This window comes from Sphaerodactylus townsendi, linkage group LG13, assembly GCF_021028975.2.
Source record: "Sphaerodactylus townsendi isolate TG3544 linkage group LG13, MPM_Stown_v2.3, whole genome shotgun sequence".
NCBI classification, from domain to species: Eukaryota; Metazoa; Chordata; class Lepidosauria; order Squamata; family Sphaerodactylidae; genus Sphaerodactylus; species Sphaerodactylus townsendi.
In genome coordinates this window covers 30,689,191-30,715,416 of record NC_059437.1, presented here as the reverse complement: position 1 = coordinate 30,715,416, position 26,226 = coordinate 30,689,191, and the positions used below count along the sequence as shown (strand labels likewise).

Genomic DNA, 26,226 nt, shown 5'->3' with positions numbered 1-26,226 from the left:
GCACATGATCAAACGGCTGCCACCTCCAGACTTCAGACATGAGCTCTGCCTCCTTCAATGGTCCAGCCAGAAGAGAGCTTCCGCATTGCTCCCAAGAGTTTTATCAGTTCCCAGTCCCCACCTCCTTCTGATCAGTCTAGGTCAAGGAATCTTTTCCTGGTGGCTCCAGGTCGCCTCTTCCTGAAGCTCTCCTTTCTTTTTTAAGACCTCCAAATCTGTGATACCTGGTTGGAGGTGAACGGGGGCTTAACCCATCCCACTGTCTCTCTCTACCAGTAGTAGCATTTCTTAAAGTGGCCGGGGCTGGAATTCTCCTGCCCAGAGGGAAAAAAATAGATAAAATGTTCCCTTCAAACCTGAAGGTGGTGATGGGGACCCATTTCTTCATCCTCTCCATCCTAAGTGTGACTCCGCCTGGATTGTTTTCTCTTCATTCCGACTTATAATTTGCTTTCCAATGATAAAGATTTTGCTTCTCTCAGAGCCTGTCTTCCCTCTGACAAACATGGCACTTGTTGTGTGTGTCCCCCCTTTCAGTATGGAAGAGAAACCGAGCAGCTAAATAAGCTCAGCAGAAATGATGGAAGACAAAATCTCTTCTCTTTCGACCCTGAAGTTCAGGTAATTTCCTCTATAATTAACTTGTGTGGCAGGTGGTTGAAGGTGGTTTGCTTTGTTTAAAAGATGCTCATTAGTCCCTTTGTTGCCTTTGAAAAGCTTAAGAACATTTAAATTAATTCATAGGCCTGGGTAACCCTGCAACCCCAAAGGCTGAAGGTTGATATCATTTCCTTTATTGAACTGACTTAAAGTGTTGAATTGATGGGAATGGCAGAGGATTTACAGGCTCCATCTAGATATGAAGGTACCCTTACCTGTATATTGGAACACCTGTAAAGTGGAATGAGGTGCATGAGGAGGAACGGTATATAGGAGAGGAGTCTTTTCTCCCCCACCCCCTTTACTGCTATGTTTCTCCCAGAGTTGTTGCCAGTCTGAGGACACGGTATTGGAGAAGATGGTCTAGTAATCTGACTCAATATAAGGCAGTTTCACACAGTGGTGCCTGTTTCCCAACATACTGGTATTTCTGAAGGATCCATTCAGTCTCTGACACTCATCCTGACAAACGATGTAAACCACCCAAAGATTCCCATGAATCTCTTGCTGTGTGAAAATAGTTGTGCCCAGTTTCTTTTTTGGGATTTCTTCTTTGAAAAGTGATATATGTTCCTTCACAGAGACTAGACTTCTCTGGAATAGAACCAGATGTGAAACCTTTTGAAGAGAAATGCAACCGACGCTTCCTGGTGAACTGTCATGACTTGTCTTTCAACCTCGTCGCCCACCTAACTGAGGGACTGCCAACAAACGTACGCATGAAATTTGAGGTTGCCAGCCAGTGGCTGGAACCCAACAGAAGACTGGAAGGCAGGAGACATGGGGAGGGGTAAAACCATATCATTTCCACTGAATCTTAGAGCAGATTGGTTTCACTTCCAGGTTTGCCTGGAAATGACATCACACAGTTGTGTCAATGGTGTTTTTTTCTTCATTTCCCCCTTACTAACCTTTTGAGCAGTGGCAGAGATAGGGGGGTTGCTGGCAGAAGATCTCCTGCCATAGCAGTAGACCTGGCAACCTTAACAATACCAGCAAGCGTTTTTCTGTTCTGAGCAAATCTTTAAAATGGCATTAGCTGAAACATTTTATATCCCACTTTCCCCTCAGTAGGGACCTAAAGCAGCTTACAAAATCATTCTCCCAGCCTCCATTTTAACCTCACAATAACCTTGTGTGATAGTTTAGGCTGAGGGTGAGTATGACTGATCACCTGGCAAGCTTCCATGGCAGAGTAGAGATGGAGACCTAGATCTCCCATCTCTTAAAAACAACACAACACTGGTCATAGACATTTTAACTTTCATAAATATTTAACCCTATGTCAACGCTTTCTTTGAATTTCCAGGTGGAGCCATTTTTTCTCAGCCTCGCGCTGTTCGATTTGAAAAGCTGTTGTAAGATTTCTGCTGATTTCCATGTGGATCTAAATCCCTTGCCTGTACGAGAAATGTTGAGGGATAGTGCCATCCAGGACTCCGGGAATCATCTTGTGAACAGCCACTTTCTCCACGGAGTTGCTGAGTCTTGCCTGTCCTACATAAAGCAAGTAAGAGGCTTAAGGACCTTCTCTGAACGTGGAGAATCAGATCTAAAAATGTTTACCAGCTGTGAAATTGAAATTGCAATCTTCTGTAAAGGCAAAGGACAATATGACCATCTAGCTGGCTTCTCCAGGCACCAGGAGGATGCATTTTGATTGAGCCCTGATAAGATGGGCCAGCTTTCAGTAGCAGAGAGTGGGGGGAAAACCTAGAGTCTCACACACAGACTGAATTTCTGGGATTTAAATTGAAAGTCACCAGTTGTCCGATGTGTTTTAGCAGATTAATAGACTGTGTGGACTGTGTATGCTTATCAGTGCTGATGCTCTGCTCTTATATTCAAAGGGGGTTTTCTCTGTTACCAACCCACACCCAGAAATTTTCCTCATTGCCCGTGTAGAGAAGGTGCTACAAGGAAGCATCACGCACTGTGTGGAGCCCTATATCAAGACTTCTGACCCTATGAAGGTATGTTGGTGTGCTGACCTTGAACTGTACCACCCCAAAAGTGTACTTACCTTGAACTGTATCACCCCCAAAAGAAATGTGGGCGAGGGGCATGGTGTAGTCATTACGAGCAGGTGGACTCTAATCTGGAGAACTGGGTTTGATTCCTCACTTCTCCACATGAGTGGCAGTCTTATCTGCTTCCGCACTCCTACATTCCTTCTGGGTAGCCTTGGGCTAGTCACAGTTCTTCACAACTCTCTCATCCCCACTTACCACACAAGGTGTCTGTTGTGGGGAGAGGAAGAGTTTATAAGCCACCTTAAGTCTGCTTACAGGAGAGAAATGGGGGGAAGTATAAAAACAATGGCAGAACTTCTGCTTCACCCCAAGTTCAATCGACATCTCCAGTTGAAAGGATCAGGTCGTTGGTGATGTGCAAGACCTCAGCACTAGAGAGCCACGGCCAGTCAGACTCAACACTACTGATCTTGATAGACCAGTGGTCTGACTCAGTATCAAGCAGTCTCATGTGTTCTAGATGCGGAACTACCCTGAAGTGGAATCATGTACCTCCACACTTCTATATCTCATGATAGGTTGAGGAGGACCAGTGTGCTGTAATATTTGGAATGATGGACTGTGGCTGGGGAGGATCAGCTAAGGAACTTCCTGGGTGATTTCAAGGCAGTTGCACCCTGTCAGCCTTGTTGTGTTGTTAAAATGGAGGGAGAACTATTTGCATCATTTGGAGTTCCTCAGAGGAAGGGCAGAATTGAAATATAAAAAATAATGCACACTTACATTGAAGTAGAGCTTGGACAGATTTATGGAGGAGAAGTCGATCTATAGCTACCAATCTTGATCCTCCTTGATCTGAGGTTGCAAATGCCTTAGCAGACCAGGTGCTCAGGAGCAGCAGCAGCAGAAGGCCATTGCTTTCACCTCCTGCATGTGAGCTCCCAAAGGCACCTGGTGGGCCACTGCGAGTAGCAGAGTGCTGGACTAGATGGACTCTGGTCTGATCCAGCAGGCTAGTTCTTATGTTCTTAAGTAAGCCCCAGTTAGGATAATGAGAACTTAACTTCCCAAAAGATATGCATAGCATTGTAATGTACATCTTTCCTTAAAGATATAGCAAACCACAAGGCTGCACATACGGTATAATTCTGTGGGAGCCCTGCCCTGTTTTTTTCTAAGAGCAGACTGATCTCTTTCATTGTGCTTTGAAAATCCAGGCCCCTTTGATATATCTTTGATTCATTTCCTGCCTTACAGACTGCACAGAAGGTCCACAAAACTGCAAAACTGGTGTGCAGCCGTCTTGGACAATACCGGATGCCTTTTGCATGGGCTGCTAGGTAAGTGTGTATCACAAGCTCTAGGCTTGCTCACTGTCAGGTTTCCTTTTTGAAAACTCTGTTAACAAGAAAAAAGAAAAAGGGGGAAAAATAAGAACACTCATTATGAACTGGTTGTGGTGGGTTTTCCAGGATGTGTGGCCGTGGTCTGGTAGATCTTGTTCCTAACATTTCGCCTGCATCTGTGGCTGGCCTCTTCAGAGGTGTATCACAGAGAGAAGTCTGTTACGCACTGTTTACTGAGAAGGGAATGTTTAGTGGGGTATATATTGTCCATGTCCCAGGAAAATGTTAGGAAAGCCTTCAACAATACACTCATGATGAAGTTTCAGAAAACTTAAAAGGTGAGAAACCATTGTTAACCTTAGGATGTTTTCTAAAATATAATTTTTTTGAGACCAAATCTTGTTTGCACATTTTAGAATTAACAAGCCATAGTTTATCATTTGATCCTATAGTCATGGACCTGCCTCAGATAGAGAGCTTATTATGAGCTCTTTAGCCGTTGTGAGATAATATGTTATATCTTGTTGGAAATCTTCTGTCTCCCTTGACATGAATAATTTATGAGATTATGGGAAATTCACTGTCAGGTTTCTATACATTTTAACAAGGTGGAGCCAAGCTATGTTATTGAGTAGTGGGAGGGTTAACTGAAAGGGATGGGATATGAGAAATCCAGGCTGGGCTAATTGTAAACTGTTTTGCTTCTGTAAATAGTAATTAATGCTGTTGTCTCTGTCTGCTTGTTCCTCCCTTACACTGCATATTTCATTTTCTCCTCTGGTGTTTTACCAGTTATATTCCATTTTCCAAAGGAAAGGGACTGTCAGTCAGTCCACCTTCATAGAATGAGGACTGATTTTGGAAAAGGGAGGTCACAGTCATCCCCACACCTTAATCCAGACTGTCCAAGCTAAGTGGGAGATTGTGTTCCCATGGAAGAATTTTCCTAGTTAGCTTGGCACCCCTGGAAGACTCCTGCCATATATAACTAATTGTGTACTTCCTGTTTGGTTGCATCCGCCCTGGGTTTTAGGACACAGGCACAAAAAATGTTTGTTTACTAGTTTTGCTTTTAAATAAGCCCTACAGGATTCCCAACCTAAATGCCCCTCATACTATCCCCTTAGATTAACATTCTTTTAAATTACTGATCAAAACGAACTTGTTCCCTTCATACCCTTGTTCTGTCTTTGTGCCAATCTGATCTCTGTTGTGCTTCCACTGCAGTTGCTGACTGTAAAAGATGCTGAATTTCTAATGCTGCCTCATCCTGTAATTCAATTGTAATTTGATCTTTGGGCATGAAAGAAGAAAAAGAAGTACACCTGGGCAGTAAATATTGACAGTTGCCTGAAGGTCAAATTCCAAATTGAAATGACAACCCAGGAACATATGCCTGCTCTGGTGCATTAATTTCCATATACCAGTGTCAAGCATAAATCTGTGCCCTTCGTGGATTTCTCTCCAGAGTGTAATTTGCCCAGAGGGCAAACACATTGCAGTTTTTAGTAAAGCTAGGATAAATTAAATTTCTGGGGTACCTGTAAGTTGCCATGGCATAAAAATTCAGCAGTCTTTAGCTGCTGCCCCATATGACCTCTGAATTATTATTTTGTACTTCCTGTGTGGTTACGATGGCATAGCCAGAGCCACCTCATTAATTTTGAAGGTACTACCCTCAGACAGCAGAAATTCAACCACAACTTAAATAAACAATATCTCTGCTGTTTTTTTAAACAATTCCCCAAAATCCCCTCCTTCTGGTAAAGCTGGACTTTGTCATGTCAACTTGCATCTTCTGATATGAAGCGTAGCTAACTGAGGAATCTGACCCCTCCCCACAGAAACCAGAAAACTAAAATTTCTTGTATAGCAAAATTCAAAGGCGGATATTCCTTAGGTTAAAAAAATCAGTGACTAATCTCAAGGTGAGCAAAAGCAATTTTGATAGGACTAGCCAAGTATACATGACCAAGGGGGCTGCACCTGTTGATTGCCACCCTTTGCTTTTCAGACCTGTCTTCAAGGATTCCCAGGGTACCTTGGATCTTGAAGGGAAGTTCTCACCTTTCTATAAGCAGGACAGCAGCAAATTGTCTACTGAGGACCTTCTGAAGTTGCTGGCCGAGTTTAAGAAGTAAGCTGATGGGAGAAATATCTGATCTGCAGGGTTAGGGTTTAGAATTTCATTTCAAAATGACTGGAAGGTGTTATAGAAATCTGCCTTTGAAAAATTTTCAAGTGTAATACCATTATTTAAATATCAGTGAATGTCAGGTAGGCAGGATTCTAAAGAATGGTGCTGGGAAATGCTGATACTTAGAACTCTGAGGATCAACTGCATACAATTAAAACTTCTCACTCTGGCTTAGTTCTCAATTAAATAGTGAGTCTGCATCTGGGATGTACACTTCAGGCTGCAGATGGGACTGGGACTCACATGATTAAATGCTTTGTTGTATCAAAAAAATTCCATGGACTTAGATAAATAACATATTGGGGAGGAGGTTGAGATAAAACCCTGCTATGTTTGTTTTCTATGTAGATGGATTTTTCAATTATAAATGAGCATTCAGTTACTCAAGCCACGTCTTCAGTCAGGAACGATGCAGCCCCAGCACAGCGTTACCATCTGAATTAAATTTTCATTAATGTAGATGTGAAATGTTCCTTCCTGGTTGTCATATTTTTTAACCCACTCACTTGGAGAATGGAGTTTCCCAAATAGTAATAATAATTTACAAAATGAAGACTTCACTTTAAAGTTGATCTTTTACTTCCATTCTGCAGAATAATGTCATGTAAGCCCAGGAAGCATGCTAGATTTTTTTTAAAGATACTATTCTGCACTCTTGAGCTGAGCACAAAGTCATTTTATTCTTTTGCTGTACTTGATTTTACTTGGGAATGGCAGCTTTTTTGAACTGACTGGACAGTGAGCTGGATTCTGTTTTAGTGTGTAGTTTGGTTCCTCTGTTCTTTCCTCTGCAGACCAGAAAAGACAAAGCTGCAAATAATACCCGGCCAGTTAAATGTTACGCTGGAGTGTGTTCCATTGGATTTGTCAAGTAAGGAGCTGAGTAGTTTAAAAAACACATCAGTGCTGTGTATCTCATTCTTAGTACAGTACTTTTTTCTGTATTCATGGAATCATCTTATGATTTATTTTTTTAATAGCTTGTAGGCTTTGTATCCCAAAGCCTTGCTTTGGCTTGCAAGTGTTGGAGTAGATTCTACTGAAAATCTGTGGTCCGAAGGATTTCCATCTGCAGAGGATGACTTCTCTCCTCTCCATTCCCACTGCAGCCCAAAACGCCCCCTGAAATGGGGGACCCCAGGAATAACTTGGGAGGAATTAGAGGTTTGCTACAGGAGGAATAAATTTGTGAAAATCACCCCCCTTCAGTCCATGGAACTTTTATATAGGATCCAAGACAATAAAATCTATTACAATTAAGTAAAAATTAAACCAGGATGACAGCCAAGTTGCCATGGAGAGGGAAAAGATCATAAAAGAGGGTGTGGTTTCTTACATGCCAATAGCCCAGGCAAACAGGAGGGTACTACTTGCTTCCTTTGAGGGCATTCCATAAATAAGGAGCATCTGCAGAAAACACCCTCTCCCTAGTCACCACCTCTCTGATCTCAGAAGCTAGGGAGTTTGCAAGCCATGGCTTTGCATTAACCAGGGTTAAACATTGCATCTGTATCTAGTGAACTGTTTTAAGGTGTTTTCCCTGTCTCTCCACCTTCCCTATTTGCATTATGTCAAAAATGTCCCAGTGGCGTTTCTCTATATACGCCTTTCAGAGATAAGTTTACCTCAGCAAATTAAGTCATCGTGTTATTCATCTGTGGGGTCTTAACCTTGGTTAATGCTATGTAGAGTTCGTTGCTTTAATTCAGGCTAAGTGTTATGTCTGTGACAGACTATTAGGTGAAGTTACCTTTTGTTGGTGGCGCAAAATGTTGGTTGAATGTTAACAAATGGCATGTGGTTCACTTTTAGATTGTGTCACCTCCTCTTACATTCCCATAAAGCCTTTTGAGAAGCAGGACGAGGATGATGGTATTGCTGTCGAGGTGGAAGAGTTTGTTCCCGAGATTGCCAAGTACTGCTACCCTTTTACCAGCTACAAAAACCAACTGTATGTCTACCCCTTGCATTTGAAATACGACAGCCAGAAAACATTTGCTAAAGTGAGTTTTGAGCACCCTTGGGCTTAAAGAGGGGGCTTGCAGATTCAAAATGGTGCCACAAAAATAAATTTGAGATGCATTATGGAATGAACTGGAAATAAATTTGGATTGGATTTGGGTTGGGTGGGGGCGTATAGTTCCACTTTTTCATACCTTACTGTGTTGCCAGACAATTTTGCATTCTCTGATTAGGGGACTCTGGAAGGATGAATATTCAGGAATGATACATGAGTTCACCTGAGTTTCTGATAACTACTGGCTGAATGTCTGACCTTCACACATTGAAAACACCCTGGGGCAGTGCTGTCCAAGGGGCCTGTGCTCTGCAAATGTCCATTGCCAGCATGGTGTAGTGGTTACGAGCAGGTGGACTCTAATCTGGAGAACCGGGTTTGATTCCCCACTTCTCCACATGAGCAGCTGACTTTGGTGATTGATTTGTTCCCCACTCCTACCTTCCTGCTGGGTGACCTTGGGCTAGTCACAGTTCTTCTATTATTTTTTCCCCCACAACCCACTGCAATTCCAGGCTAGGAACATTGCTGTCCGTGTGGAATTCAAAGATTCTGACGAAGCGGAGGCCAGACCTTTAAAGGTGAGATCTCAAACAGTGCTTCAGGATGTGGGCTTCACAATAGATCATAAATATGGGTTAACAGCTGGAAGTCCAAGAAAAGAGAATGGAAGGAGGTAGTGAGTTAAAAATATTGTATGAGCCAAGTTTGTTGTTGGGGCAAAAATGAGGATCCAGTCAGTGAGACATACTGCAGTTAGAAAGCAGCAAGTCAGGTTGGTCAAAGGGCCAGCTAGCAATGATCCCTGTTCTCAAAGCCAAAAACACTGAGGTTATTTCTCCATCTTCTGACACCTGAAAAGGACTCTTTATCTTCTGGTCACTAAAAAGCTGGATCCTGATTGGGTGATGTATCTTTAAATGGGCACCCACTGTGGCCTCATCTCATCCTGATGGCTTGGTGATTATCCAGTGTCTCTGGGGCCCTAGACTTTTTTCTATGTGGCTGCAGAAGAAAATTTACATTTGCTGTAAATGTCAGGAGATGGTGGAGCCTAAGGGATAATTCAGATTTATTCTAAAGCAATTTTATGAAGTGTGGATGGGATGCCATTTGTTATCCAATGAAATGGTCTTGAGGGCTCCCAGGTGCCTGCTAATGGCGAGCAATCTCCCAACGATTGCTGTTTCTCCACACCGATGCTCAGGTGTTTGACAAGCAGAAACACAACAGCGGCTGTACGTGATGACTTCACTTGCAGCTTGATGATTTCACTTGCAGTGGAAGTGCCAGCATCGCACAGGAGAACTGTCTATCACTTCTGCCAAAACTCTATAGAAACCATAGAGTTTGGCGGCAAGTGCTAGAGCATCCCTCATGTGATGCTGGTGTTTCTGCATCTCACCAGAAGTGATGTTATCACACACAGATGCTTATCACTGCCCCCATTGCCATTTCTGAACATTTCCTGCAGGTTACCAGGAGGGATTTGGCAATCCTAGTTGAGAATCTCCTTTGCCCACTCTACTATCTTGCGGAGCATTTTAATCCTTCATATTCACATTATTACTTGCAGTGTTTCTATGGTAAACCTGGAGGGCCCCTTCTGACCTGGAATGCTTATGCATGTGTGTTGCATCATAATCAGAACCCAGAGTTTTATGATGAGGTAAGAAAAAGTTGTATGGTTACTCTAAAACATTGTACTAAAACTAATCCAATCAGAGCATAGCCAGGTGTATGTTTATGCCATGATCACACAGGAAAGCCATGGAATGTGGTTTTGGCTGTACATTTTCACTTTCTTGGATCTTTGGAGCTCTTGCTTTTTACTTGATAAAGTTTGCTTCTAGTCCCTATATTGTAAAGTATATAGGCAGTGCTCAAGAATGATCAGAAATATGATTGTAATGCTACATGTTACTTGTAATTATCAAAAGGGGGTGTGGCAAACTACAGAGAAATGTGTATTTAATTAGTGCAGGTCTGTCAGGAGCCATTATTGTTTACAATCAAAGGGAAGCGTAGCGGCCTATGAACAGGGAAGTCACCAGTTTGACTGACACAACCCTACACTCTGATTGGGTAAAAGATCTGATGACACTGAGGAGGATATCTCCCTGTGTAAAACAATCCGAGAGGCTTTTAGAATTTGAAATTCCTGAAGTAAAGAGCTATATGCCTTGCCTGAGCTCTTAACGTAATAACTCTGAGGAAAGTAGTGACAGCCCTGTGAGCTATGGTAAAAAGCAAATATACACAGACAAGGAGTGTACTGGTGGGTAGGTTATTGAGGGCCCAGGCTGAGGGGCATATAAATAACCAAGGAGGGATAGATCTTATAGGGAAGGGAGAAGAATCCCAAAGACCAGTTAATCTGTTGTACTGGGTTTTGCTTTATTTTCCTCCAAAGAGAGTACGGGTTTTTTTTTAGGGTTTTCTATCTGTGAGGGTCCTGTGTGTGTAAGAAATCATCCATTAGCCGGAGCACCATCTTATATAAGGAACTGTACTATCTAAGAACATCTTATTTACCACCTAAACTTACTGAAACTGACCACACTTATTTGAGCCTGAAAACAAATACTGCTTATCTGTCAAAGCTCTTTTTGTAAATATAAATTTATTGTACCTTATTTATTCCTTTCTCCAAGTTAATCATCTCCCATTCACATCTCCTCTCTTGTTACTGTCTCAGTATTATTATTTTGGTGTGTCTTATAAAAGGGGTTTGCCAAGAAACATTTTGAAATAATGGGCTTCCTTCACCTTCTGGGATAATTACAGAGCTAAGGGGAAGTGCTTCTTGTCACCAAATGTCACCATATTAAAAGCAGCTCAGTCCCTGAAGTGAAAAAAGCAAGAAAATTGGACAAACCTGTTCTGTGAAAGGTTTTCCTGCCTTGGTGATATTGAAAGGTGGGGGGTCCATCTCAGGGGTCTTCAGCTTCTTGCCCTTTTCATACCCACAATTGTTTGTATTTAAGTGTGAATATGTAATTATGCAGAACAAGAGGAATAATGCTAATTGACACAATATGTGAAGAGTCAGAGTTTGAGTTTACTTGTACAGAATTTTGATTTGTTCTGATGGATGGGGAGGTGGCAAATTGGTGATTGGGTAAGCTGTAGACCTAGTGTCTATTTAAATTTGGGTAGTTGCCATCAGTGTCAACTTTATTAGATTGCTGTGATCATGGCAATTGAACAGAGGCAAAAAAGGAGGGGATATCTACAACTGTTTTGGTTTGGCAGTGTGCAGTGAAATGTTAGTCTATTTATTACATTATTACAGTTATAAAAATGCAGCATCAACTGTCATGATGTCATTTTAGATTAAAATTGAGCTTCCAATCCACCTCCATCAAAAGCATCATTTGCTTTTCACCTTCTATCATGTCAGCTGTGAAATTAATACAAAGGGGACGGCGAAAAAGCAGGATGCTGTCGAGACAACAGGTATGCTTCCAGCTTGAGCTCATACCTTCATTTGCTCTGTTAGCAGATAGTGATAGGAAACCAGGTTTTTGTTGGGAATGCATTTTCATTCATTCTCCAGTCCCTAAAAAATAGTTGCATATTGGCTAACTCCAGAAGTGGATGCTGTTCATCTAACCTTTCCTGCACAAATAAGGTGACATGACATAATGGGAGATAAACTACTGACTTTCCACTATTCAGATGGTCCTCTGTGGGCCATGTTCTTCAACCAGAAGTAGAGGTGAATTGACAACTTGGGCATTCAAATCCTTCAGGTTCCTTCCCAGTGCCTCAAAATCCTTGCAATGTCCTGAAAGCTACATCTTGCAGTGTCATTTGTTCCCAGTGGCTCAAAAGGAAGAGATAATGGCCAGTGGGCTTGATAAATCTTGTCAGCCTCTCCATGACATCATTAATTTTTGCCCCAGGGAGCCAACACATCTCTTGAGGCATCCTGTCAGACCTGCAAATCACTGCTTTTGTTCCCCTCAGCAGGGAGTCCCCTTCCATCACCACACTCCTCTAGTGTTTTCCAGGGACCATTTCATGGACTGAACCTTCTGTCACTTGCGCATTCACCAAGGTGTTTCTCCTTTGCCTGTTTCTTATCCTCACTGACAAGGGAGAGAATCTATTCTGTAGCTTCAAATTCACAAAATTCTCCCTGGTCTCTCTACTTCTATGTGTCACATTCCTCTAATTGCCCACCTCCTGTGTTTGAGAGCTGCTGTCCTCCTTAGAGAGATCCTCAGTGTGTTCCCCACCTAGTGCTGTCTGCTCCACCCTGTCCAGCAAATCCCCATTCTTCTTAACAGGCTGAAGAGTAGATACTTGCGCCTCAAGCTGCTGAACCTTCTCTTCCAAAAAAGCAACCAGTTTGCACTTGCTGCAAGTATAACTACCCACATCCTCTGGCAAAAAAGACCCCAAGCATACCACAGCTGTTGCAGGTGACAGCAGCAACTCCCTGACCATCCATATCTAGTAGTCTTAAATAGTACAGAAATAGCTCTATGGGCCTCCCTTTCAAAAAATCCCCTCCCTTTCAAAAAATCCCCCCCCAAAATGAGTATTAGCCTTGCCTGTTTAACCAAGCCCCTGTTCACTGATCTCTAAAAACTGAGACCTAGTGGCTGAAGCCTGTGCCCCCAGTCAACTCTCTAACTCACCTTCTACTGTCTCCCAAAAGATTGCAGGAAAAAAATCTTGCAGGAGACGTCCTTTTTCTAGGTAACCTTACATTTTGTGAACAGAAAGGATGTTGCTCATGCTGACAGCATAACACCTGCAGTGTCGGCCCATTTGATTGCCCAGTGAAGTAAGGTGTAATCTTACAGGTGTAATATTAGCCCAACTTCAACTAGATTAAGCTTTATGGAAGAATTGCAAGCCAAAAGAGGCTATCCTAGGATTGAGGGGTTTTGGCCTTATTACCAGGAGACACTCAGTGCAATTCATATAACCTCCATGATGTTCTCAGTGCCACTTGGGAACAACAGCCATTTATTTAAACAGTACGTAGTTAAAGTGAATTCCAGTTGAAGGGTAAGTTGGGGAAAAGGGAACGAAATGCCAGGCACCTGCTATACCCTTTTCAACAAAAAGAACTAAGTAGAATCCCTAGTGCTTACCTAACAGAACTAGGTAAGCACTGGGACCCAAGTGGAGCATTCTAAAACAAAGACAGTCCAGCACGTAGTGGATGAAGTTACAATTCAACTTAGTTCTTGTTGAAAAGGGTATAGTGGCCTCAGTCACCACTTGCCCCCAAATCAGATGCCTGCCCAGTTTTTTTCTTGTACTTCTTTCTAATATGCCAATTAAAACTGTCTTTAAAAGAGGAACATTTGTGTGTATCTGGTTGCAGCAACATATGATTTTAAGAAGTTGACAAACTTCTCAATTTTCCAGGGAGAAAATTCAAAGCTTGTAAGTTATAATGAAGCATTTACTTCTCTGGATTTTAGTCAAGATTCTAGAAAGTTGGTTAAATGGTGGTGTGTGTATTGTTATCTCCGCAGTTGGCTTTACCTGGCTGCCTTTATTGAAGGATGGTCGGATTATCACTTCTGAACAACACTTGAGTGTTTCTGCCAATCTGCCTGCTGGCTACCTGAACATTGGCGACACAGAGGGTCGAAGGGTAGGGAGTACATTGATTTGGGTAGAGCGCAGATGGGCTGTGTTTTGTAACCCACCCGGCCATTGGTATGGCCAGAACATCTATAATGTATAACTCATTCCCTGAAGATTTTAGTATTTCTAAACACTTATAAGTGTTCATTTTTCATCCTGTTAATTATTCTCATTTTTGCAAGATTTCCAAATTACTTAAGATTTTGATTTGTAACAAGCAGAATGCATTCTTCAAGAAAATGTTAATGCTTACTAATACATTTAATTTGCCTGAATGTTTTGATTGCAGTGTTTGGGCTTCCTAAGGGCAGAGGTTTTTTTTTAAAAAAAGTTCAAATAATCTGCCTATGAAATCAGTCATTGAAATCAGGACATGAAGGCTTTGGGTTAACTCCATTCCCCGGATCATACTAGAATCCTTCCTCTAGAGAATTCTAAATGTTTCAGTCCAGTAAGAAGAGAGAAAATGGTGGAAACTTAGAGAATTGTGCATGACATGCAAAAAAAGAATTCTTTCTCCCTCTCCTCAGATAATAGAACTGGGGATCACCCAGTATAGTTGATGGGCAGCAGATAGAGGACAGAGAAGAGGAAGCTTTCCTTCACACAACTCATAATTAACTTGTGGAAAGCACTTCCATAAGGCAGTAATGATGGCTACTTGCTTAGATGGCTTTAGAAGGAGATTATTTATTTTATTTTATTTTTATTTCTTGGATTTTTGTATCGCCCCATCCCCGAAGGGCTCTGGGCGATGTACAACATATAAAAACACTGTAAGACAGTTAAAACCTTAAAAACGTTAAAGCAGCGGTAAAACCATAGAATAAATTCTAACAGTTATACAACAACAAGTCACAATAGAAAAAAATATATATAATATAATATAAGTGGCGTCCGATATCCAACTTTAAGTTCCCTCTTCCCCCCAAAGTGGGGAGGGGATGGTAGGTCTCCTCGGGTGACAACGGCCCAGATGTCGGGGCCAGAGGAGAGGGGGCACAGTCAGCAGCTGGTTTCTCCAAAGGCCCGGCGGAACAGCTCTGTCTTACAGGCCCTGCGGAACTCGCTAAGGTCCCGCAGGGCCCGGACAGCTGGAGGGAGAGCGTTCCACCAGGCCGGGGCCAGAGCCGTAAAGGCAGTTAGACAGTTGCATGGAGCATGCGTCCATCAATTAATTATCAGCCAGGTTGGATAAGTGGGACTCCATTTTCAACACCATGGAGAAAACTGTGGCCATCCTGGTTTGCCTGAAGACCTTTCTAAGGCCATTGTGACAAACAGGATACTGGACTTGATTGTCACTTCCTCTAAATTACCCGAGTGCTTCTTCTGCAAATTGAGTACAAATTGTCAAGGCCTGAAGTTTTGTGTGTCAAATTTGCATAATACATGTTTAATCTCCGGCTTTGACTCTCAAAAAGTGGGTTTCTCTCTCTTGACAGCAACCAAGTGTTGACATAAAATGGGTTGATGGGGCAAAAGCTCTCTTCAAGATCAAACTTCATTTGGAGTCTACAATTTACACCGAAGTAAGTGGAGCCCCACTTTTATCACTCAGAAAACTCTGGCAAGAGATTCCAGTGGGGTAGCGTGATTGGCCTGTCTGAGCCAAAACAACAAAGGATGTTGTGGAACCTTGAAGACTTAAAACTATTGTGGGGACTCTTTCGTGAGCCAGAGCCCACATTACCAGGGTCATGAAGTATTATCCTAAGTTGATACAGAGGCACAAAAGGGAGAAAGGATGGGGCAAGGAGATGATATTACAAAACAAAAAGGTCAGGCAAGTCAAAGGTCAGCCACACGAAGCACATTTAAAAAGACGGTTCAGTCAGAAACAGTCCCATCACTCTGTGTGTGAAAACTACTCCCACCTGGCAATGCACTGTCAAAGTAAGTTGAATTGTGAACAAAAAAACTCTTCACGAGAGAGAGACTTCCTTTCTGAAATGAGCTTGCTGCTCCCAGTCTCTGTGGAGAGCAAGATTGATTTCCAGCCCAACAACTTCACACCCAAGTCTCCCTTTGAGTTTTTAATTTAGTAAAATCCCAGCGTAGTTGGAATATCCCTTTCCCCCACAGGTTTTTTCAAATGCTTTCATTTTAAGTAAGGAGTGTATAATTACAAACTCATCTTTCAGTGATGAGTTTTTCAATCCTCATAGAACATTCCTTAGCAGTAGGGGCAGGGGTCAATTGATGACACAGGCCAGAATAAGCTATGTTGTGAAAACCTCATACTCCCTTTTTTGCATGCTTTACTGAAGGGGAGTGAAAAGATTTTCGAGCTCAGTTGCTGCCATGCTGGTGTTGCTAAAGTAATGCAAGAATGGGCCTGATAGCCTTTTAAATCACCTTTGCCCAGGGGCAGAGCAAGGGGAAACTACGTCCGGTACGCGTGTGCGCCCTGCACCCCTGCTACAGCACCCCCGCCACATCCCCTCCATGGCCCCGCCATGCCTCTGCCATGGTTCCACCCGGGGCATTGCATACACCCCCTGCCCTGTTGGCGCTACGCCACTGCCTTTGCCTGCATGGGCATCACTCAGTTCAAAAAATGTGGCACTTAGAATATCATTTATAATTTTTACACATGCAAGTCAACAGCAGAAGAAGAGCTGAGATTGCTTTAAGTTGCCCATGTGAATTTACCCAGGTATGTAACCAAAAAGGGATCAATAGCCTCAGTAAAACAAAGGGGATAGATTGACCAAGGGGAAAGCCAGCAAAATGAACTTACTCTTTTCTTTCAGGATCTCCATCTCCATAATTTTTTCCAGTATTGCCAGGCAATCCAGGGAGGTGGCAAGGAAATCCAAGGAGAACTTGTTAAATACTTGAAGGTGAGCTGCAGTCTTCAGAGGACCTATGTAGCCAACCCGTAAGGAGCTTGGCAAAGCTATTGGTGCACCAGTGATTATTGGAGCGAATGGCTAAGAACATCTGACTTTTCTGAATGAGTCATGTGTCAGTTGTGATTGCCAAAATAATATTACTCTGCTCACACAAATCTGTGGCTCACATGGACAGATTTTTTTGTACCTCAGCTGAAGATCCTTCATGAGACCCAAGCTATCTGTCATCTTGGTTTGGAAAAGAAAAACAAGAGTGTTTATGAGCTCAAGGCTTTGGAAATGGTTCAGTGTGTCCATGAATGAGCTGGGATTTGAAACCTGGTCCCCTTTCCACCACCTTCCCTGTTTCAGATCAAGTTCTTGGATTAGGCTCTTAAGATATGCAAAGCCATCCAAATATTTCTTTGATTTATTTGTTAATCACTGATCAGTTTTTTGAATTCTTGTTGCTGGGTTGATCTCATCTCTTGGGACTTTTCCCTGTTATAAAAACTTCTTGTGCTTAATGGAGCTACCTTTTCAGTAAGCCATTATTCAGGAGGTAATTATCTCTCATTGAATAAATATGTGTCTCATGTTTTGTTCTGCTGTTTTCAAAATGTACCGAATAAAGTGAGGTGAGAGGGGAATCTACCTTGGCTACTGTTGATGAGTGCTGGTTTTCTGTCGCGGTGATCTTTGTGCCAATTGTAAATCCTTTCAGCTGTTTCTGTCTTGTCAAACTAAAAGTGTGTGCATTCTAAATGTTTGTTTCAGTGTTTGCACGCCATGGAAATCCAGGTAATGATTCAGTTTCTGCCTGTGATTCTTCTGCAACTATTTAGAGTTCTCACCAACAGGACCCAGGAAGAGGAGATTGCTGTCAACTGTACCATGTAAGTTTTGACTGTGGAAGACAACCCTTCAAAGACCTTCTGGCTGGATTAACTCCTCTTGCTTAGTTCAACCTTATAAAAGGTTAAAAAAGACAGCTAGCCCACAGTCAGTCTGCCTTGTCCATTCATAAGCTAGCAATTTCCAACATGTGGGGTGCCTAATAATGGAAGAAAACAGAATTAACTTAAACAATTTAGATCAGGGGTATCAAATATGCACTCCCACCCCCTCGTGATCTGACCCACCAAGTCCATTTCAGGCTGGCCAGTCCAGGCACCCACCCCACCCTGTTCCTGACCTGGCCTGTGGACCCCTCTGCAAGTGGGCCAGTTGAGGCACCCCCCCCACACACACACACACTCCTGAACTGACCTCACAAGCCACTCCCAATGCCAATCTGGGCTGACAAGACTGTTGCAGGTTCACCAGCTGAGACAGTCCCTCCTAGTGTTTACCAGCTGTGGCAACCACTCCACCCCACCAGCACTGACCACCTCCCCCATGCCATTCTGAGCTGACCAGCACACTGCAGGCTTGTCAGCCAAGGTAGCCAACCCTCCACCTCCATGCCAATCTGGGTTTGCGAGCCCGCTGTTGGCTTTCCAGCTGAGGCAGCCTCACACCCTCCTCCATCACAGGGCCCAGCCAGACTTGGGCCCTTTCTGTACCACAACGGTGCGGGGGTGCGTCGGCATAAACAATACCGACGCGCCCCCCCCCCCCCCCCGGTGACTGTTTGCATGGATGGTCCCGGGAGGGTAGCAGGCGGCAGCGCAGCCTTTGCACAGGCTGCGCCGTCGCCAAACGCCTACCTTGTCTCCTGGCTTCCAGCTCGTCGCAGAAGCCAGGGGACACGCCCCCACAGCCTGGAGCGACGGCTCCGTGGTCGCAGGCCAGGGGGGCGTGTCCCCTGGCCTCTGCGACAAGCCGGAAGCCAGAAGGCAAGGTAGGCGTTCGGGAAAGGGGGGGGAATGGCGCCTTCCAGCTGCTGCCATTCGCACATCAGCGATTAGAAGCCGCTGTTTCCGAAATACCTCGCTCAGGGAGCAAGGTTCAGAAACAGCAGCTTCGCGCCTCTCAGAGGTTGCAAGGCCGCCGCCATGCGATCCCCTCCCCAGGGATGCTGTTTTTAGCATCCCTGGGACACTGTATTCCGCCCATGCGAAAACAGCCTTTGTGACATTTATGTTGTATCTGGCCCTAATAACAAATGAGTTCATCCTGGTTTAGACATTTATGCAGGATTTCCTGTCTGCTTGTGTCGAGGCAATTCTTGGTTGTCATGGGAAGATAGACGTTTATAAGTCAAAACTGGATACTGAGTTACATTTTTTCAGTACCTCTGTATAGGAAATGGAAGGAATGCAATCAGTTGAATTAAAGGCATGGACTGTAGATTACTTAGAAGAAGGCATTGATCTGTGTGCCTCTTAGGTGAGTTTATGTCAGAGACAGAGTCTCTTCTGCTGGGGCATCACACTTGTGGGTGCCTTCCCCAGGAATGTTTGCCAGGCATTTTCACTTATATATTTTAGGTCGGGTTGAGTGAATGTCATTTGTTCTGTATAGTTTTGTATAGTTCTGTATAGCGTTGTATAGTTTTGCTGTGCTCATGCCACATTCTTCCAGTGATCCACTGGGAGTCTCTGAAGTTTTTTCTGTAGATGCATATGCTACGTGCATTTTATTATATGTTCAGTGTGTGTTGCAATCTGTACTTGGATTGTACTTTCTTAATAATAATAAATATACATTGAAACAACACTTTGTTGCCAAAAATCTGGGAAACACAAATAAAAAAACGTACAATAAGAGTGCACAGGCACTTCCATTCTTCAACAGGGACAATTTAAATTGGAATGGCATGTTTTAGGAAGAACTCTTATTGAAGAAGAAGAGTTTGGATTTATATCCCCCCTTTCTCTCCTGCAGGAGACTCAAAGAGGCTGACAATCTCCTTGCCCTTCCCCCCTCACAACAAACACCCTGTGAGGTGGGTGGGGCTGAGAGAGCTCCGAGAAGCTGTGACTAGCCCAAGGTCACCCAGCTGGCGTGTGTGGGAGTGTACAGGCTAATCTGAATTCCCCAGATAAGCCTCCACAGCTCAGGCGGCAGAGCTGGGAATCAAACCCGGTTCCTCCAGATTAGATACACGAGCTCTTAACCTCCTACGCCACTGCTGCTCCTCTTATTGGAAAGGAATTTGTAAGCATCTCTAATTTTAGACACTGGTAAAAATTGCCATTTTCTTTATCAGGGCCTTTTTGTAGGTTGTGATAACAGATAGGGGTTTGTTGGCTGTAGATTGTTGCTTGTTTTTCCAGTTGTGGGTGATTTGGTATTTTATCCGCTTCTTGTATTGGTTTGAAACTTATTACCTTCACTGCCTTGAATGTAGAAACAAGTTATAGAAAGTTTTTCAGCAAATAATAAAGCAAGGTTGGTTGCAGTCAAAGATGAAAACCTTTGGGTTCTGACTTCTTTGGCAAGGAAGGTATGGAGCCAAAGCCCTTCCATGCTTCTCTGTACCATGATCAAATTCTGGTTATTTTGTAGGGTTCTCCTCCATATTGTCTCCAGATGTCACGAGGAAGGCCTAGATCACTACTTACGATCTTTCATAAAGGTGAGAGGCACACATTCTTCCATCCCATCCCAGTAACTGGGGATTTGCCAGTGGTGACAGAGAATATCTCTCTTGTTCTTTCTAGTACTGCTTCCGACCTGAAAAACCTGGCACAGCACACGCTAAGGTGATGCATGAAATCCTGGCTGTTGCAATGGCAACAATTCTCAAGCAATCAGCAGACTTCTTGGCTATCAATAAGTTGCTAAAGGTAAGACAAGAGAGGAAGGATGTATAAGGAGGGATGGAATCCCCCTTTCTGCATGTGTCAGGGCAGGGCAACTGTGAGCCTGAGAACTCGCATTTGCTGAAAATACAAATGCCGGAAGGAACGGGGATGGGTGCTCAACTGTTCTCCATCTCCCCAGTTCTCCTCTTGCACATGTCTGCATCCCACAAGTGTGCCCTCCACTGGCATCAGGATCACTTCTGGTTTTGGAACCAGGGTGGGATTGAAAGTCATTATGAATCACCCCAATTATTTCCATGGCAGAATTCAGTGTATGGACAGGGTTCATCCTCCCTTTTTCATGCCGTCTCTTTCTTGCCTGTAAGAAGCCTTTTACATTTTCCTTATAAGGAAGACAAACAGTTCCTTTGAACAAGGGTGATCTTTAAATACCAAGGCTTGTGAGCATTAGTTTCCCCCTAGAAACTCTTTTGCGTGTTCTTTCCTTGCCTATCCCTCTGTGTAATTCTATCCAATAATCTTACAATCAGAATTAGATTAACTTTATTTAATTAGCAGTATGGCTGGATGACTGTGCCAAAATAGCAGGGAAGAGGAGAGATCATTGTCTAGTTCTGATGACCAGATGAATGTAGTCTTTGTACTGGACAGCGTCCAATAACTGGTAAAAAACAGCAGATACTGAAGACTCTGGATTGGTTGTTCTGGAGGAGGGTGCAAAAATTAAATAGAGGTGGGGACCTCTTGAGCAGTGGGAAACTAGGATCAGCTTTGTCCCAACTCACCATGGCCAGAAACATTTTGGAAGGGTTCTTGAGCCAAGGAAGACTCTTGTCCTCCTCCCTTTTAAAATACAAAGATGCAGAGTGGAATAATCATTCCTGTTAACATAACTTTTAGCTGTAAATTCTCTTCAGAAGCTCATCAATGGCACTGACTCTCATTGCCCCAATACTGTACCATTGAAAAAGTACACAGTCACCCCACACTAGCATTTTTCTGCTTCCTGCCCAGTGGAGTGGGGTGCAAGCATAATGCTATCCTATCATGTTCAGGTTCAGATTGCCAGGAAGAAGTGGGTTTTGGCTCCCTGCAATGTGTCATTTGAGCTTTACTCCCTCCCCTTGGAGTCTTGTCTAAGGCTGGTTTGGTCCAGGATGTTGGACTTGGACCTGAGATGCCTGGGTTTGCAGCTCATCTTGGAACTAATCACCTAACCTTGACTGATCTCCCAGGCTCAAGTTCCCCATTCATAAAATGGGAACAGTAGAGATTTTCTCTTTCTGGTTCACATAATTCTATTTCCACTTGTTCATTCCAGTATTCGTGGTTTTTCTTTGAAGCTCTGGCGAAGTCGATGGCTTTGTACCTTCTGGATGAGAACAAAATTAAGGTAAGGCCGGGGAAGTCAGCTCAGGATTGGCCCAGCTGCTCAGAGGATTCAGTGCAACGAATCCTCCCCCTGAAAAAACCTGCCTCCCAATGTTAATATCAGCCAGAATTTATTTGTTCTTTTTGCAGTTTTCTTCCCATATTTGTTGTACAATTCCAAAATGGTCATAGAATACAATACAGTAGTTTACATTTTCAACAGTTTTGGCTGTATTTCTTTTTTAAAATTTTGATTGTTCCTCCTTTTCTTAGTTGGTCATCAATGAAATGAATGAGATTAGAAGGCCAATGAATATTTTATTGCTGTGGTTTTAATGTGTCTGAATTTGTGAGAGTTTTACTATTGTTGTTAGTCATCCCAAGCCTGACCTTGACCAAAGAAGGGCAAGGTACGAATCTAATAAATAAAAAAAACAGTTATTAGCCACCTTTCTTCCTTACAGAGCCAAGGTCTCTTACAACATAGACTGAATCCTTAAAATACATAAAACCCAAAATTGAAAATTACTGTTTAGAACTGCTAGTAACTTAATCAAATACCGTTCTAAATAAAGCCATCTGCAACTGCTTGCTAAAGGTAGAAAGTGAAGGCGCTGGCCACATCTCCTTGGAGAGGTTGTTCCATAATTTTGGTGCTAATAGTGAAAAGACCTTATCTCATGTACCTACCACATGAGCTCTTTCAATTGATGAGATAATTGCGGGAGAACCAGGGATCTCCCCATCATCTTAGCTCCATTTTACTCTTCTGTGTTTTTAATGTTTGTGTGTTTCAAATCTTGAGTGCTTTTAACTTTGTAATTTATCATCTGTGTTTTAATGTTGTTAACAGGATTATTGTAATTTGTGTCTTTACTACCTTGAGTCTGAGGACATATGGTGGGATAGAAATAATTTCAACAAGTAAATAGATTTCTTACAAACCACTAAATAAGCATAAAATGGCTTCTAAAGCTGAAATAAAAACAAATTTTGAATGACTGAATATTATAAACAAAAAATAAACTGTATTGCTTCTCCTTCAGTTCTGTTTGCAGTCTTAATTTTCATCCAGCAAAACAGTGTCTTCTAAAGCTCTATAAAGATCTTCGGGCTCAGAATTTGGAAGACCTCCAGTGCATAGGAGTACTGCTCTGTATATGTTTTTATTGTACTGATCTTTAGCATTGATGATCTAGTCCGTAGTTCACATCTACCTACTTCAGCTCCCCAGGCCTCAGCGGTTTCCTGAATCCTACAGTCACGTGTTGCATTCACTGCTCCTAGCTATAATTCCACATGTGAACATTCGCTACAGTGAAATCCCAGAGGAATCACGAAATGTTAATTTCAGCTTGGCCAACTTCCTGAAGGTTTGTGTTTTCCTTTTCTCTTACCTCTTTTTCCCGTGTACATTTTTTTAAAGAGTAGGGGTATGTGCAGAATGTTCTCCCTGGTAAATTTTCATTTAAACGCTATTCATTTTTGTTATACTCATTAATTTGTAATTATTGTGCCTCCACCCATTGATTGTGCAGGCTGGGCTGGGGCTCACCTGGCCATTCTAGGTAGGAGGCTGTAAGTGTTCTTTTGAAACATCACATTCACAGTCAGGGTGTAATTCAATCAGCCGTTAAGTACAATCTTCAGGAAAAGGGTGTGGAATCCAAGAGTTCCATCATGGCCACAATACACTGATCACAAGAACTTTTTAACTATGTAGAACAATAGTGAAATAATGTAACAGAGAACTTTTGGGCATGTGACCAATGCTTTTCTTTCAGCAAACCAAAATACAACTGGTATCCTTATATCAGGAATCAGGTAGAAGAGACCAAGGTCCATTTCACACAGCCTAAATAAGATGTCCTGTCGATACTAAAAAAAGAGGCATCCTGGGAAGGCACTCCGTGCAGCTTTCTTTCTTTTTTAAAAAAAAATAGGAAAACTGTATACTGCCAGAATTGGCAGAACCAGCTAATTATGTACTTTTGGAGCTGAAAAAGCACCCGGGATCAGAGCCTGCAGAGCAAAAGTCTTCAGCAAATGGCAGCAGGGAGAATCCCTTCAGCTGCACAGAAAATGCAGGGCGCAAGCTGAAGGTGAAACTGACCAGAAAGCAAAACAGTTGAGCAGGAAATGGCCTCTTTTCCTCTCTGACACCTGAAACATGCCATAAACTGCTTCTTTTTAATACTTCCCCCCCCCCCGACATTTTATTTTGTGTATGTGTGGAGTGAAAAGAGGCAGTCGTCTCTTTTTAAGATGTCCCACAGACATCTTTTTTTTTTTGCTGATCAAAATGGACCTCTGTTTATTCCAGATTCAGCAGAGGCGTGGCTAGGGCAAATGGAGCCCGGTGCAAAATCTGAGTTTTGCTGCCCCCCACCCCATGTTCATTTGTGTTTTTTGTGTTTTTTTAGTTTTTGGCTTGCAGGGGGCACTGTTTTTAGGCTAGCAGCTTCAAAACATTTCAGGGTATCTTTAGGAGACCCTCCTGATGATACCAGCCAGGTTTGGTGAAGTTTGGTTCAGGGGATCCAAAGTTATGGACTCTCAAATGGGTAGCACCCATCTCCTATTAGCTCTCGGAAACAATGGGGGATGGGGCACCCCCTTTGGGAGTCCATAACTTTGGACTCCCTGAACCAAACCTCACCTAACTTGGGTGGTATCATCAGGAGAGTCCCCATAAAACTCCCTGAAATTTTGGTGCTGCTAGCCTAAAAACTGCGCCCCCTGCAGGACGACAACTGAAAAACACTAAAAAATAAAAAAACGGAAATTTTTGCTGCCCCCCCCCCCAGGCGTGCACCCAGTGCAACATGCACCCCCCATCCCCCTTGTAGCTCCACCTCAGAGATTCAGTGCCTTTGCTTTAGAAAACAGAAATCCTAAAATGCTTGGGATATGCACCAGAGTGTTGCCATTAGACTGAGTACTGTTTTTCTGTGGAGTAATGTGTATGGGAGGGGTGTATTCATTTTGCAATGATTAATTCCATCCTTCTCCATCTCTGCCTTCTGAAGCGATGCTTGACATTCATGGACCGAGGATTTATCTTCAACTTGATTAATGACTACATGGCTGGATTCAGTCCCAAAGATCCTAAGGTAATAATTTTGACTTAGAGACAGCATTATGGAGGCAGGGTGAATATTCCTGTCACCAGTCAGAGCTTTATAGTAAATGTGTGCAATGCTCTTAAATGTATTTGTGTTTTTCCTCCTGTAAATTCAGCTTCTGGTGGAATACAAGTTTGAATTTCTGCAAACAATTTGTAATCATGAGCACTACATACCGTTAAATTTGCCAATGACCTTTGCCAGACCAAAACTTCAGAGAGGTAGGTGACCAGCTCTATTATTGACTTTTTTAATCTTGCTGCTTGGTGTATGTATTATTTCAGTTTCCTAACTCTCAATAATTTCCTAGCCCTCAATAATAGCTCTCAAGAAGAGATGTTTGAGCATGACTTGATATTAAAAGTACAGTGTATTGAGTGAGCCCAACTTCAATATTAACTTTTAAAAATCCTGTTACCTGTCTCTCATCTCCCTTCTCCAATCTGGCTGATTTTAAAAAGAAGGGACAAACAATTTGTTAAATAGATATGGATGTGTACTTGCCATTGCATACCTTCATAACTGCACTTGTTTAAATCCAAAGCATGACATCTCTGTTTTTGTGGAATGATTCAAGGACAGCTGAGTTAATCCATGCAAGAAGGTGTCACTGAAAAGCCCACAGAGATTCCATATTCCATAGACCCACCAGTTTTGGGAGTCATATTCTGATGCACAGGTGTCAAACCCCCAGATGTTATGGACTACTGTAAGGTTGTGGGGTAATTTCTGTTCTCTGCTCCTCAGCCACGGCCTTGGTAACATTCCATGGACTGGGCTACGTGCCCGGGAGGACTGTTATCAGCAACCTTGCTGTCTGTGCTTATCATATGCATGTGAAGACTTACTTTCTGTTTGTGTGAGAACCGGGCTTGGAGTTTGGGGAAGGTTGTCTTGTGGGCTGTGGGAGGGGGCAGAAACGCTCGTAAAAGCAGCAGTTTGGCGGGAAAGGGTCAGAGTCCGCATTCCGTGTATTGTGCATCATGGAAGTTTAAGAATAAAGAACTTTTCAAGTTACTTTGTTTCTAGTCCTTTCTGGTTCCTTACACTACTGTTCCCATCATCATGCTGGCAGGGGATGATGGGAACTGTAGTCCATAACATCTGGAGAGTCGTGAGTTTGACACCTATGTCTAATGTCTTGGAACCCTCCCCCCCACACACACACACAAGAAAAATCCCAGGCTGATCCCTGCCAACTTTGTCCAGCAGCCAAGCCAGTGGCTCTTGTAATGTATCTGTGGGGCTGTTGGGTTGTGGTGGAAATAACAATGATGTTGCCTTATGCCAAGTCAAACTACTGATGACTTTGGCAGCAGTTTTATAGGGTGTCAGGTGGAGGAAAGTGTTTCCTCTATGATGCGTCCTTTA

The 26,226-nt window shown here is 42.9% G+C and overlaps 1 protein-coding gene across 2 annotated transcripts in view; it reads left to right on the top strand.

Moving 5' to 3' along the window:
- Nucleotides 1-26,226, top strand: part of DOCK11 (dedicator of cytokinesis 11) — a 115,963-nt gene that overhangs the window by 40,965 nt on the left and 48,772 nt on the right. For both annotated transcript variants that reach the window (XM_048514038.1, XM_048514039.1), the window contains exons 10-30: nt 538-621; nt 1,242-1,373; nt 1,970-2,170; nt 2,511-2,633; nt 3,891-3,973; nt 5,994-6,116; nt 6,971-7,047; nt 7,989-8,179; nt 8,709-8,774; nt 9,770-9,862; nt 11,529-11,652; nt 13,695-13,816; nt 15,255-15,341; nt 16,566-16,655; nt 17,424-17,542; nt 20,100-20,169; nt 20,255-20,380; nt 21,681-21,752; nt 22,957-23,103; nt 24,760-24,843; nt 24,971-25,076. In XM_048514038.1, coding sequence (XP_048369995.1) covers nt 538-621; nt 1,242-1,373; nt 1,970-2,170; nt 2,511-2,633; nt 3,891-3,973; nt 5,994-6,116; nt 6,971-7,047; nt 7,989-8,179; nt 8,709-8,774; nt 9,770-9,862; nt 11,529-11,652; nt 13,695-13,816; nt 15,255-15,341; nt 16,566-16,655; nt 17,424-17,542; nt 20,100-20,169; nt 20,255-20,380; nt 21,681-21,752; nt 22,957-23,103; nt 24,760-24,843; nt 24,971-25,076 — 2,320 coding nt within the window. The remainder of the gene's footprint in view (nt 1-537; nt 622-1,241; nt 1,374-1,969; nt 2,171-2,510; nt 2,634-3,890; nt 3,974-5,993; nt 6,117-6,970; nt 7,048-7,988; nt 8,180-8,708; nt 8,775-9,769; nt 9,863-11,528; nt 11,653-13,694; nt 13,817-15,254; nt 15,342-16,565; nt 16,656-17,423; nt 17,543-20,099; nt 20,170-20,254; nt 20,381-21,680; nt 21,753-22,956; nt 23,104-24,759; nt 24,844-24,970; nt 25,077-26,226) is intronic.